This window comes from Cervus canadensis, chromosome 11, assembly GCF_019320065.1.
Source record: "Cervus canadensis isolate Bull #8, Minnesota chromosome 11, ASM1932006v1, whole genome shotgun sequence".
NCBI classification, from domain to species: Eukaryota; Metazoa; Chordata; class Mammalia; order Artiodactyla; family Cervidae; genus Cervus; species Cervus canadensis.
In genome coordinates, this window is record NC_057396.1 from 25,931,881 (window position 1) to 25,946,965 (window position 15,085).

Below are 15,085 nucleotides of genomic sequence, written 5' to 3' on the forward strand. Positions count from 1 at the left end.
TTTCACAGAGGAAGAAACCGAATGAGCCCAGCGCTTCATGGCCAGTAAAAGGCAGAGCAGAACTCACACCCAGGCCTGAGTGAAAACAAAGCCCACATGTTCTCACTCCTTTTACTGTTACCACCTCACAGAAGTGGAAAGATGGCTGATTCTAGAGCAAAAGTACAGGAAGTTAACATTATTTTTATTTGTAAGAAAACTGTCTATACAACTGAAATTTGTCTTTCAAATATTAGGAACTTTCTCTAAATTAAAATTTAAAGCCTGTCAGATGTGACTCTAAAACATGGACTTTTAATTATTTCATTATATTCCCTCCTTTCTAGTATCATCAGTTCATTTCAGTCACTCAGTTGTGTCCGACTCTTTGCAACCCCATCGACTGCAGTATGCCAGGCTTCCCTGTCCATCACCAACTCCCAGAGCTTGCTCAAATTCAATTCCATCGAGTCAGTGATGCCATCCAACCATCTCATCCTCTGTCGTCCCCTTCTCCTCCTGCCTTCAATCTTTCCCAGCAACAGGGTCTTTTCCATTGAGTCAGTTCTTCGCATCAGGTGGCCAAAGTATTGGAGTTTCAGCTTCAGCATCAGTCCTTCCAATGAATATTCAGGACTAATTTCCTTTAGGATTGACAGATTTGATCTTCTTTCAGTCCAAGGGACTCTCAAGAGTCTTCTCCAACAACACAGTTCAAAAGCATCAATTCTTTAGCACTCAGCTTTCTTTATGGTCCAACTCTCACATCCATACATGACTACTGGTAAAACCATAGCTTTGACTAGGTGGACCTTTGTGGGCTTTTTTTAGTATCGTGGGGCTTCCCTGATAGCTCAGTTGATAAAGAATCTGCCTACAATGCCGGAGACCCCAGTTCAATTCCTGGGTTGGGAAGATCAGCTGGAGAAGGGATAGGCTACCCACTCCAGTATTCTTGGGCTTCCTTTGTGGCTCAGGTGGTAAAGAATCCACCTGCAATGTGGGAGACCTGGGTTTGATCCCTGGGTTGGGAAGACCCCCTGGAGAAGGAAAAGGCTACCCACTCCAGTATTCTGGCCTGGACAATTCCAGGGACTGTATAGTCCATGGGGTCGCAAAGAGTCAGACATGACTGAGCGACTTTCACTTTCACCTTCACTTTCTTTCTTTCTAGTATCACAGACCTTCATAAATTGAGAAGAGATCGAATAGAATAAAAATAACTAGAGTAATGAAGTAATGATGTTGAAGCCGAAACTCCAATACTTTGGCCACCTGATGTGAAGAGCTGACTCATTTGAAAAGGCCCTGATTCTGGGAAAGATTGAAGGTGGGAGGAGAAGGGGATGACAGAGGATGAGATGGTTGGATGGCATCACTGACTCAATGGGCATGAGTTTGAGTAAACTCCGGGAGTTGGTGATGGACAGGGAGGCCTGGTGTGCTGCAGTCCATGGGGTCGCAAAGAGTCAGACAGGACTGAGCGACTGAACTGAACTGAACCGAACTGAATGAAGTTAGGATCCAGAAGTCACCTAAAGCTCACCTACTGTGCCACCTACCACGTGCATGAGTCTCTTCAATAAGAGTATTTTCTCTCCCTGAACAATGTATTTTCCAAAATGCTCAAGCAAACTCAAAACATTGTTCAGGCAATTCATCTGCTATGAAAACCATTTTGAATCTTAAAAATACAGATCATATGATTGAAATAATATGCACATGCTTGAGTAACAATTACTTTTGTTCTCTTTATATGTCTCATTAACTATTATATATCTATACAGGGTAATTATATAATCTGTGAACACACACATTCAGATGCCTTAAAATCCTTTCACAGAATACAAGGAAGCAAATTCTTTAAAAAAAAAGAGAGAGAGATAAGAAAAAAAGAAAACTGTCTCTAGCTGTTAAAATAAGAACTATGAGTAAAAGAGTTGAAGTAGTAGAAAGACAGAAGAATTACAAACTGAAGAGTAAACTTCGTGGAGGAAGCTGTACATGAGTTTCCACATGGGAGGAGATGGCCACCAGGCAAATGGCTAACACTCAGAGCTATTCCCACTCTGGCTGGAAGGAAAAAGTAAATACAAGTTGCTCCACTGGCTACTGGGAAATATCTGCCTCCCCTAACATTGCTCTAGCCTACTCCATGGACTCAACTCTTAAAATTGCCTCCTTTGGATTTGTTCCCTCTGTGTCTCTTCCCAGCAGGAAAAGGCACCATTTTGTAGGACATGCATGCATGTTCTCAAGGCCAGCATCAGAGAACAAAGAAGAAAGGAGTAATTCAAAGATAATCCTTGGGAGACACAGGTAACTGGTTCATTTCTTCTTCCTGGAGAGCCCTAGCTTTGAAATCAAAAGAAAAAAAATGCAATTGATAAAAAGTATTAATATGAAGTTAGGAGTGAGGTCAGAGGCCACCTTCCACAATTCCTCCTACCACTTTGTTTTTTCAGAAATCAGATTCAAGTGAGAGATGCTAATTTAAGGATTTCATTCATTTGACGAATGCTTATTGACTGTGTTCTGTGTCCGGTGCTGTGCCTGGGGCGGTCCATGGGACAAGAACACAGATGCAGGTGGACAGGGGAGACACACCTGAACAGGTGTGAGGAGTGCGTCACCACAGAGGAGAGCTGGGTGCTTCAAAGGAGCTCACTGAAAGGACAGACCTAAGCAAGCTGGCTGGGAGTGGGGTCTAAATCCTAGCTCCCGCACTAGACAGCAAGCTCTCCTGAGGCCACAGACTGTTCTTCCATTTCACACTTTTTTGTTGTTGTTTTCTTTTTTCACTTTTTTACTTTTGGTTGCACTGGGCCTTCATTGCTGTGTGCAGGCTTATTCTAGTTGTGGTGAGCGGAAGCCACTCTCTGTTTGCACTGTGCAGGCTTCTCACAGTTGTGGCTTCTCCTGCGGCAGAGCATGGGCTCTAGGGTGCACAGGCTTCAGTAGTTGTGGCGCACAGACTAGTTGCTCTGCAGCGTGTAAAATCTTCCTGGACCAGGGATCAAGCCCGTGTCCCCTGCATTGGCAGGTGGATTCTTATCCACTGTACCACCAGCCAAGTCCCCATTTCACACATTTAAAGAGTATACCTAATTCTGTGATTTTCAAACTCTTTAAAGGAGCAGAATTCTTTCTTCAAACAAAATCTTACCTGGCAGTCCAAGAATACAACAGAAAAAAGGAAAAGGACTCTGCTGTAGTGGAGGTGGAAACCTGAGGTCCTGGCATGACTAGGTCCTCTATCCCCGCCTGCCTTCTTCTCACCCTCTGTGTGGCCCACCAGCTCCCTTGGACCCTGAGTGTTCTACAGAGCGTGTTTTTTAAAACCAACAAACTACTGAAGCTACTTATAAATAGGAACATGAGGTCCTAGGAAGTTAGGGAAACCTGCTCATTTCTTTTATATCCCCCAGAACACTTAACATAAAGTGAAAGAAAAGTGAAAGTGAAGTCGCTCAGTCGTGTCCAACTCTGCGACCCCATGGACAGTAGCCTGCACCAGGCTCCTCCATCCATGGGATTTTCTAGACAAGAGTACTGGAGTGGGTTGCCATTTCCTTCTCCAGGGAATCTTCCCGACCCAAGGATCGAACCCAGGTCTCCTGCATTGTAGACAGGCACTTTATCATCTGAGCCACCAGGGAAGTCATAGTTACCTATAAAATATGGAGACAATATCAATCTGCAAAATTTATAGGGAGTATCAGGGTATAGTGAAAAGAACATGAACTATGTTGACAGAGGTACCAGGGTCCAAGTATTGGATATGCCATTTAATAAATATATCTCCTCAGGCAAGTCACTTAACCTCTCTAAGCCTCAGTTAACACGTCTATAAAATGAAAAGGAGAACACAGTACTTCCTTCACTGAATTTTCATAAGGATGAAATATGTTAAAGTAATGATAAAATAATGATCATCAGAATTTTTATTTAAAGAGCACCACTGGGACTTCCCTGGAGGTCCAGAAGTTAAGAATCTGCCTGTCAATGCAGGGGACACAGGTTCAATCCCTGGTCGGGGAATTCAGATCCCACACACCATGGGGCAACTAAGCCCATGCACCACAACTACTGAGGCCATGCACTAGAGCTCATGGTCCACAGTCTGAGAACCACAAGTAGAGAGTAGTCCCTGCCATGAGCAGCAACAAAGACTCAACGCAGCCAAAAATAATAAATAGATAATATTTTTTTAATCATCTATGGGTTACTTTAAAAAAACTAATAATAAATAGCAAGCACCATTTATTGAGGACTCATTTCGTGGTAAGTACCTAGCCCACTGACTGGCATTTGCTCAACAAAATCAGTTCACATCCATCTTTGCACACCAAATCTCTTGCTCTTTGCCCTTCTCTGAGTAAGCATTCATGTTACCTTTGGGTTCCTCTGGTAGTACATGCAGAACAATCACTTTTTTGAACACAAGGCTCTCCATTTGGAAGCGGATTTCACAGGTAAAGTTTCCTTGGTCGGTCTCTTCCACATTTTGGAGCAGGAGGGAACCGTCATGGTGTAAGATGTCCCCCACCAAGCGCACGCGATTCTGGAAGCGCCCCAAAGGCACGCTGATGTTGGAGTAATAGTAGAGTACGTACTCATCCTGGAGGGCAACACAACATCAGAGGAAATCTCAAGCCCATGGCACCAGACCCAGAAGTCTGGGTTCAAAAGCCCCTGCTCCATGGGGGCAGCATAGTCATCACCACCATCAGGATCAAAAAAGTACTTGGTATCCAATTAAGAAGAAGAAGAATGTGCCAGACAATACATTAACTGACACAAGACTCTGTGGTTTCTATTAGACAAAGACAATTGGAGAAACAGGGTGGATACATTTTCGTTTCTTATAGTTTAAGGTAAAATGTAACACCTGCTCTGAAAATCACTTTGGGGATTCAAACTCACCACTTTTAGTGTTTGTTCCGCCATGCTGCACAGCATGTGGGATCTTAGTTTTCCAACCAGGGATGGCACCTGGACTCTAAGGAGTGAGAGTGCAGAGTTCTAACCACAGGACCTCCAGGGAATTCCACAAACTCACAACTTTTGAAAAGTACCTCCCTGTGTTCTGCCATGGCCCCTGGATTCGATGGCATCTAAATACAATCCCACAGACTGGCTGTTGTAAGAATGCCTGCCATGTTGGCTGGCACCCCTCTCCTTTCCACCCTCCTCCAGGCAGCACATCAGAAGGCATGAGAAGGAATCACCAAAGGAAATGGTTTACAGACTGGGGGGAGGAACCATAGGGAATTCTTATTTTCACTTAGACCATGGGTATACCCCTCTTATAACAATAAACAGTCAGGTGGTTAAAACTTCACCTTCCAAAGCAGAGGGTGAGGAGGGTTCAATCCCTGGTCAGGGATTAAGATCCCACATGTCTTGGGGCCAAAAAATCAAAACATAAAACAGAAGCAATATTGTGACAAATTCAATAAAGATTTTTTAAATGGTCCACAGCAAAAAAAAACAATCTTTGAAAAAAGTAAATAGTAACAAAAATTTGAGTGACAGTAACATTATGGAAATAACATGCTCTGAGCTACTGGACAATATTTTGTTTGAAAACCTTAGGACTTTATTGCTAGTCATACATTACTTGGAGTATATTTCACAAATGAGCCCGATACACAAGTATCTCCACAGAATCTCAGATGAGGCTTCATATACTTTTGCTAATCCAAAGAGCTCCCTCACTCAGCCATGCTGAACCTGCCAATCCTAACAGTTTAAGCAGCCATGAAGGAGAAAGAGTTGATTCCCCAGCACTTAAATGGATCAGCAGAATGCCGAAAGAATCTTCACCCTCCTGAAAGATTACTGTGACATCATTCCTGTGCCTGGGCCATAACTCTTTCTGTCTAGACCAATGTGTCTTCATTCTTCTCACCGATCCCACCCACCCATGCTACTCCACAAATGGGAGAAACAGAGGAAAGAAAAGAAACTAAAAGAACTTTCTGTGTATGTCTCCCATTAGCTTCTCAATGACCCGAAAAGTAAGCATTACCATTATTCACAGATGGGGACGTGAAGCTCAGAGAGGTTGAGTAACTTGCCCAGCTGACTCTAATCAGCTGTGTACAGCCAAGAGACCAAACTAAAAGGAGGCTCAGTTCTGGTGAGCTCCAGAACCCAAGTCCTAAAACCCCACCTCATAGCACGGGATGACCTGATTCTCCCTCTCCCCACATTCTGACACCATTGGCCAGGGGCTTCTAATACAAGCAGGGTTTCCTCCTTGTTACCTTGACGTGCTCTCCTGATGAAAACAGCCAGTCTACCTTGGTCACATGTTTCTCTCCTGTGCTCTGAGAAACACATCCCAGGAGGGCCGAGTCACCCACGTGGACTGTTAGCTCCATGGCGGAAATAGTCAAGTCATTCAGGCCCAGCGAATAACCTAGAGAAGGCAAAAGGCAAGAGAGACATCATCAGACAAACACACTCAACAACAAAAACTAGTATTAATCTCCAAGTAGATGCAGACTTTCCTGGTGGCTCAGATGGTAAAGAATCTGCCTGCAATGTAGGATTCCTGGGTTCAATCCCTGGGTCAAGAAAATCCCCTGGAGAAGGGAGTGGTTACCCACTCCAGTATTCTTGCCTGGAGAATTCCAGGGACAGAGGAGTCTGGTGGGCTATAATCAATGGGGTCACAAAGAGTCTGACATAACTAAGCGACTAACATCTTCCCTCCCCAGATGACCCAACGTGAACAAAGTATTCAGAGGCCTTTAATTCGACCCAGTGTGGTATTCCCAAGGGTAAGAAAAATACCCTGTGGTTACCCCCATGTAGCTCAAGTCAGAGGACTTGTACATACTATCCTATGCTCCTAGCTAGACCCTCCCTCTTTTCTAGACTTCATCCCTGAAATCTCCTTTCTAAAGAAAGAAGAGAGGGAATTCCTTGGCAATTCAGTAGATAGGACTCTGTGCTTTCACTGCTGAGGGCACAGGTTCAATCCCTGGTCGGGGAACTAAGATCCTACAAGGCACATAGCAAGGCCAAAAAAACAAAATAAAAATAAGAAGAAAGAAGAGAAACCCTGAAATCTCTCCCTTGAGGTCATGAATTTAGACACCTATAAGCAGGTAATGTGATATCTCTGACTCCTGGTTTCCCACCAGCCCCCTAACCGAAAGGCCAGTTCACAGGTAACTTTGCTTCCCTCAGTTTTTCTCCTTTTTTCGTTCCTCTACAAAAGCTTATCTCTGAATGTGCTGGCTGATTCTGGCTGTAGTGCAGATCTTTGTAATTAGGTCATTACAGAGCATGGTTCCTCCCTTGAATTTCCTTTGTTTGCTTTCTCCCCACCTGCCCTCTCTAGTTCTGCCCTCAGTCTGGCTTTCCAGCCTCTAGGGGTTAGTCTACATCATACCCCTCCAATATCTGTCCATTGTTCAAGTAATTTCTCTTTTCACTTAAGAGAAACCATTTCTAAAGAGAAAACCATCACATGGATTTTTTTCTGTTTTCACAAGACATGCTCTGTGCAGAGACAACCACAGCAAGACACAATCAGATGCTGGCCAGTTCCCATCAAAGAAGAGCCAAGTGAATGGATTTGGGTATAAACAGAAAATGCACCAGCCTCTCCATCCAAGCTGTTGTCCCAAGAGAAGAGTGTTAACTTCCTGCCCAACAGCAGGCATGCACAGTGGGGAAGATGGGCAAGAAAACATGAACTCGCCACCCACTGGAGGGAATTATTTTGAAAGAAATCAAAAGTACCTCCAAAAATGATTTGGAATTTTCCTGTAAGGAAGAACTGAGCAGCTTCAAGTGTGGTTAAGGGGATAAGAAGCTATTTAATGTGATATGAAGAATGCTGACTGTAGAATTAAATGAGCTTGCTAGATAGTAACAGCAGCAAGCTAAGCAGAGAGAAACTTAGACTTGACAGGTAGTCTTTGTACAGAAATAGCTGAAGAAATCAAGACTTTTCTACAGAGGAGGAAAACCTCTCCATCAGGAAGTACAATCCTGGTCGCCCAGTGTCACCAGGCCACTCCACAGGGGGTTAGATTGCTAAGTCTCTGATGGAAGGGCAAAATGCTGCAGGCTGCTTCACCCATCTCTGGAAAGAAGAGAAAATGAAAGTCGCTTACAACCCCATGGACTAAACAGTCCATGGAATTCTCCAGGCCAGAATACTGGAGGGGCTAGCCATTCCCTTCTCCAGGGGATCTTCCCAACCCAGGGATCAAACCCAGGTCTCCTGCATTGCAGGCAGATTCTTTACCAACTGAGCTATCAGGGAAGCCCCTGAGATGATTATAACCCTGATTCCATGGTGAAAAAATTTCTCTAATATGGACTATTTTCTTGTATGTGCACGTGTCTAACTGCATGTGTGTGCAAATGCTATGTTGCCTGGAATTAAAGCAAAAACCATTCTTTTGTGCACTTTGCTGAGTCATTCTTTAGGTCACCATGCAAAGTCCAAAAAGCTAATAAAAAAAGAGAAAAATGGAATGGATAAACAACAAAGTCTTACTGTATAGCACAGGGAACAACAGTCAATATCCTGTGATAAACCATAATAGAAAAGAATATGAAAAAGTATGTATATATGTATAACTGAATTGCTTTGCTACATAGCAGAAATTAACACAACATTATAAATCAACTATACTTCAACAAAATAAAAAGTTTTGGACTTCCCTAGTGGTCCAGTGGCTAAGACTCTGAGCTCCCAATGCAGGGACCTTGGGTTCAGTCCCTCAACAGGGAACTGGATCCCACATGCCACAACTAAAGACCCCGAGTGCTGCAACTCAGGCCCAATGAAGCCAAATAAATAGAATAAATTTTAAAATAAAATTCAAAAAAAAATTTTTTTTAAAAAACAAATTTAAAAGTCATGAGAGTAAAGCACCTAATTAATTTATTCTTCTGACAGAGCCATGTCCATGGGATAAAGAGAGAGACAAGGGACTAAAGGATGAAAGGGGGCTAAAGGATGAAAAGACAATGGATGAGCAAGAAGCAGCAGGCTTGAGCACTGTAGGAACAGGAGACTCCAACCCAGTTCAAGGAGGCAACCAGAGCAGGCTTTTTAAAGGGAAGTAGAGCTTACGGAGAACACTGAAGGCTTAGGCAGGCTTGCTAGGGTGAAGTGGAGAGAGAAGGTACTAGACAAAAGAAACTGTCAAAAATTGGGCAAGAGCTCAATGCATTTGAGGAACTGCAAGAAGGCTGGCATGGCTAATGCAGGAAAACAATTACAGGGACTTAGGGACTCTCTTTATGATTTCATTTCCTGATCTGCAACAAGCTGTGGTTTTAAAGATAACAGTTGAAAGTGCAGGAATGCCAGTAAGAAACTTTCTTCATATTCTGTAGGAAGGTCTTAGAACACCCAGTCAGGACCAAAAAGCATTCTGTTTTTAATAGAAACAGAGGAATATTCAGCTTTCCAAGAAAGAGTCTACCACCTGGCTTCTAAAACAACTGTTTCAACAAAACTATAAAGTTCCAGGCTGGGGTTTCCGTTTTCAGCAAAGCAAGGGGAAATGAAAATACATAAAATTGACTTCTGAACACACATGAGACTAGAAAGAAATCAAATACCCTCCTTGGTCCCTTGGCTTCTACTTACCCAGTAACACTGGCATCAGGACAACTTTCAGTGGGTAAAACATGCTGTCGTCAATTTTTCAATCTTAAAAAAAAAAAAAAATCAGAAAATAGTGTTAGGAGGAGTTCATTCATTTAACCAATCAATAGTGAGTACCTCTGTGAGCCAGCCTTTCTCTGAAGCACTAGGATGCAGCATGGAACAAGGAAGACAAGGTCCTAGGTCACATGCAGTTTGCATGTGGCAGGGAAATGGAGAGAAAAAAGCAACAAATGAATGAATAAGAAACAGCAGATGCTGGTAACCACTATGATAAAACAGAGTGGTGTTTGGAGAGTCACTTGGAGGCTGCCTCAGATTGGCTGTAAGGGAAGATTATATGAAAGTTGCTTTTCGAGAGAATAAAAGCAAATAATTCCAGGATAACCTTGAGATGACAACCTTAAACAATCTACAGTCTGAGAGTTTCATAGAAATGAAAGATTACAGGATACTCAGCCTAAAATGTTTACCTATATCTCCAACTAAATTAAAACAGCTACCTTAAATATATAAAAAAACATTCTGAACATGTAAGAAAGGAGATACACAAATAAGGTGGAGATTTTTAAACTCAGCTAAGGCATTCACCAAGTTCTATGACACAAAGAAGCCACTTGAAAGGTCCATGGCAAGATTTTATTTTTTCACTTTTTCAGGCAGGATAGCGTGAGTAGAAGGAGAATTGGGCTGTACATGGGCAAAAGTTCTTTAAAAGCATCTCTATTATCTCTGTTGTATAAATATCACTGCACCCACCATTTCCTGGGAATAGATTTGCTGTTCTACACAAAGCCCCACAGTTTTCTTAACAAAACAGAAATACCTTAACTCCAAAGAGTCACAATTCAACCAGCCTTAGGCTCCGACCTACCACTGTAGTGGGCCTCAGCCATGATCTCTGAACCCTTAACACCCTGAATTCCACCTCAGAATTTGCTGAAAGGAAAGGTCTTCTTGGTGTATTAATATCATATTACCCTAGCCAGCTCTGCTGGAAGTCCAGCACATATATGGTGGCCATTTCAACTTACAAAAAAATGATTACCTAAGAGTTTCTTATCTGAATTTTAATCAACAAAATTCTCCATCTGGGTCTTCCCTGGTGGCTCAGTGGTAAAGAATCTGCCTGCCAATGCAGAAGACATGGGTTCAATCCCTGATCTGGGAAGACCCCACGTGCCGCAGGGCAGCTACCACTCTGTGCTCCAGAGCCTGGGAGCCACAGCTGCTGAAGCATGCGTGCCCAGAGTGTGCGCTCCATAAGAGAAGCCACAACAATGAGAAGTCAGCGCACCACAGTTAGGGAAAGCCCGTGCATAGCAACGAACACACAACACAGCCGTAAATAAATAAAACCACTAAAAGAAATTCTCCATCTGGAAAATCAGGGTCAAGCTTTTCAAGGCAGCCCTACCTAGGTCTTGCTTATGCAGAAAGTCAGTTGACCTTGATGAACCTCAATTTCCTCACCTATAACATGGGGATAATGACGCAAGAATCAGATGTAAGAATGTAGATTTCAGTGCTTTAAAAAATAGAAAGCATTACTATATAAGATCCTATTTTTTATAGCCTAAAAGGCATATAGGAAATAGAGTTATTAGCTTTAGAGGAGATTTTGGACTCTGAGACTCTACCTTTACAAGAATGGCAAATGATGAATCAGAATGAACTGGAAACTTCTTAAGTTTCGGTTCTTGAATCCATTACAACAATGAAGATAACAATTACACTGACTCAGATCTACCAAAAGTCACATTAAGTTTTCCCAAATATAAGTATTTCTAATGAAAATACAGATCTCTCTCAAGATAGCCACAGCGTGCTTTATTCCAGCTCTATATAAGATACACCCACCTTATCCCACACATACATCACTGAGCATGAAAAGGGGCTTCCTGCATAGTATAACTTTAATTCATCATATCTGGGACAACTAAGATCCCTGTTGTATTCTGGATGAAATTTTTCTACAGGAAGTTGGTTGTGCTCCCTTCATTCCCCAGCAAATAGTTGTCCTATATTCCCCAAAGCAGTGTACTATTTGCACCAAGGAGTAATCATTGATTAGGGTAGACTTACCTACACCCTCAAGGGCAGGACCAAAATACATCTCATTTATGATTGTCCCATGCCTGTGCTACAGCACGGGTGAAGTGTCTGGCATATACTGGATACGTACTGATAGCTGCCAATATACCCATCAAATTGAAATCAGCGTCGACATCCTGCAAATGCACCATTCTATTCTAAGAGGAAACCAGCGACCCCAAAAAGATTCTGAATCTAGTCACCAAACTCAAGACTCACCGAGCCACACCCAAACCTTTTTCAAACAAATTCTAAGAAATATGCCAACAATCTGATAAATAGAAGATACCCATTTTCAGTCCTAAGTACTCAAAGACACCTTTAGAACTCTGTGTGAATGAATAGAGAAGCAATGACTTAACAGTAAAAGCATTAAGTTTTTTAAAAGTTCTCTTCCGAGATCAGACATTCATTAATTCTTTGATATTTGGGAAACCACTCCATCTCCCCGGGCCTCTTTCTTCACATTAAAGGATCAGACTTTTCCCCTCTAGTTCTAGCACCACACTAGGAGTCAGTAGCTGACGCTCATTAAACTAGAGAAGAATATGTGAGACGCACTGAGTGCTCTGCACATTAACCACTTTAATTCTCACAACCCTCTATGAGGTTTTACACATGAGGAAACTGAGGCACAAACGTGAAGTGCTCTGCCTAACAACACAGAGCAAGTGGCAGAGCCAGAATTCAACCCGGGGTCTTCCGGATCAGAGATTGTGTCCTTACTGCTACGGACGTCTCCTCCATGCATGTGAAAGTAATCAGTGTTGTAGAGCAAAGCTTCCCTGAACTTCATTTAACAAAACAAGATTAATCTGATCCCCCTGACTGGATGTTCTTCACACCCCCTGTCCCTAGTTAACTCCTGTTCATCTTTCAGATCTCAAATTAAATGTAATTTCGTCAAGGAAACCTCTCCCGAAACACCCTATCCAGGGCACATCCTAGCCACATGTTTTAATAGTACTATTATTTCTCTTTCTTTTAGGGCATTTGTCACAATTTCTAATTACCTATTTGCTTAAGTGCTTGTTTGAGTAAAGGCTTGTACTCCACCCTCACCCCCCAAGACCATAAGCTTCATGAGGGTAAGAGCCATGCTTATCGGCCAGTGCATCTCCAGCACCAGCACAGAGTAAGACCCAGAGTGAAAGTCCAGGGACCACTGATCAGATGAATTAATAAACACTTAAATGGGCCAAGAACATGACTCAAATCAAGTTTCAAGTTTCCTAGTTAGTTGGCAGATATTCAGAAATCCCTACCATGTAATACAGATAGATAAATAATAGACAGATAATCTTTTATATATATATACACATATAGTTCAGAATTTTATTATTCAGATACATAATTCAGAATCCATATATGAATCTCAGTCTCTAAAAAAAATCTAAAGAAAGCACTCAGATGAACCTTAAGCACCTTGATGGACTCCATCTGAATCTTCGACTCTGCCAGCTTCCTTCCCAGATGCTAATTTATCTTCTCACCAGCATGTTCTTGAGGTAATTCTGCATAATAAGTTATCTCATGTGTTGGTCAAATGTTTGGAGCTGAGCTCATGGTTCTTTCACAATATAACTCTTGGCAAGTATCTTCTATCACCCCTGGGGAGTTGTAACTATCAGGACCCCCTTTTCTGTTATTAAAAGTGTAAGGGAATTGTTGTCTTTGGCACAATTATAACAGAAAAAAAAATCTTCAGAAAAGAGGCTCATGGCAATGAGATGACCACACAGTATGTGGAAATGACCTCCTCAATATTATAATATTACAGGACAAAATAAGGGAGAGGAGCTCTCTCTCTCAGTCAAGTGTTTGCCCCTAGTAAGGACAAGTGCCCACTGAGCCCACCCACAACCTCACCACCTTCCCTCAATCAGGCAGTCATTACTCCTGCTCTCTCCTTTAGACCAGCTTCTATCTAAACCATCCTACTTAATCGTCCCTGAGATCCGGCTATGCAGATGGTAAGGCAAGCATGAACAACAGCCTAGCTCTCTTGGGAGGTTTAAGTTCCCGACTTCTTAAGGTTAAATATTGGCCTGTGTAGGATTGGGAGAAAAGAAACAGTTCAGGAAGAGTTCTGCCATGAGTCCAAGGAACAGCCAGCCACAGCTCTACTTAAAGCCACAGGCAACTTAAAAGCTAAAGCTTATCACCATCATCATCATAATTTACTCTTTTATTAAGAGCAAACCTTACTGTTTTTTTCTCTGAGGATCTTAACACAGGTTACTCTACACTGCAGAAAGGAAAACTGGACCCACTAGACTACCTTATGGCAGTCCTCCTGCAGAGGCTCACAGTTCTGGGATTGCCCCACAGCCCAAAAGGATGGCCTTTAAATGAAAACCTTCAGAACCAGCCTTCTTCCGAGTGAGAAAAGTTCAAGTCACTGCTTAAGAAATACAAAGCAGGCGCTTACCCAAGATGATGAACACCAGGAGAACTCAACACCAGCAACTCAATTCTCCCACCACTGCAGTTCCCAAGTCCGACTGAAGACACTTCTGCCTGCACAGAAGGTCAGGCTCAGATCAAACCATATGCGTGCATCCTGAGGTGGCTGCAGCGACACAAACAGGAACCTCCAAATTAAGGTTCTCGTTTCAGTCAGCTGGCCTATTACTCAATTTTTATTTACACTTTCATTCTAAAATGAGGTAATAAATTCACCTTACTGAGGCAAGCCTCATGTTTCAGACCTCTGCAGGTGTCATCTCCTCTTCTAGGCGACAACCTCCTAGGATGGGATGTTGAATGGTCCCAGGTAAACAAGCTGAGAAATCAGCTTTGTGCAAACAAAATACATTTAAGATTAACACAAAACATTTTGCTCTGTATCTAAAATATAGCAATCTTGCAACTTTATTTTTCCTCTCAGTACACCGGGGCAATATAGCTAATCCCTGTTTCCAAAGATAGGCCTGTCCCGTCCTCCAGCTCACCACCGAGGCATGTCAATCTTCCCTGACCATATGACATCAGCATTTCTAGCGTACAAGAAGCATTTTATTCCTCAGAGAATCCCTCAGGTGACTTGGACATCCTAGATTAAAAACTCAAAGCTTCTTTGAATGAAGGTATCTTTTGCTTTCAAGTCACCACTTCAAAATAAGTGTTTTCAGTGCGTACACCTTCAATCTTGCCTGCACTGGTTTGACTTACACATGGGCATACTTGTTTTTTGAAACTTGTTCTGTATCATTTGACAAGTTGTTGAATGCTTGCTCTTCTCCAGGACTATGTCGCATGGTTCTTGAGAATGGTTATGCTGGTGAGCCAGCAATTGAGCAAATACCCGCAATGTGGTCTATTTTAGACTACCAACATTTTAACAGTTGTTAAAAATTCCTA

At 42.5% G+C, this 15,085-nt stretch overlaps 1 protein-coding gene across 1 annotated transcript in view; it reads right to left on the bottom strand.

The window, feature by feature from the left end:
• The window catches only part of JAML (junction adhesion molecule like), a 30,560-nt gene extending 16,252 nt beyond the window's left edge, over positions 1-14,308 (bottom strand). Inside the window, exons 1-4 of the mRNA XM_043481618.1 lie at positions 14,154-14,308; positions 9,611-9,673; positions 6,252-6,406; positions 4,375-4,600 (exon numbers count right to left, since the gene is read on the bottom strand). Coding sequence (XP_043337553.1) covers positions 4,375-4,600; positions 6,252-6,406; positions 9,611-9,653 — 424 coding nt within the window. The 5' untranslated portion in view covers positions 9,654-9,673; positions 14,154-14,308. The remainder of the gene's footprint in view (positions 1-4,374; positions 4,601-6,251; positions 6,407-9,610; positions 9,674-14,153) is intronic.
• Positions 14,309-15,085: the final 777 nt, after the last annotated feature.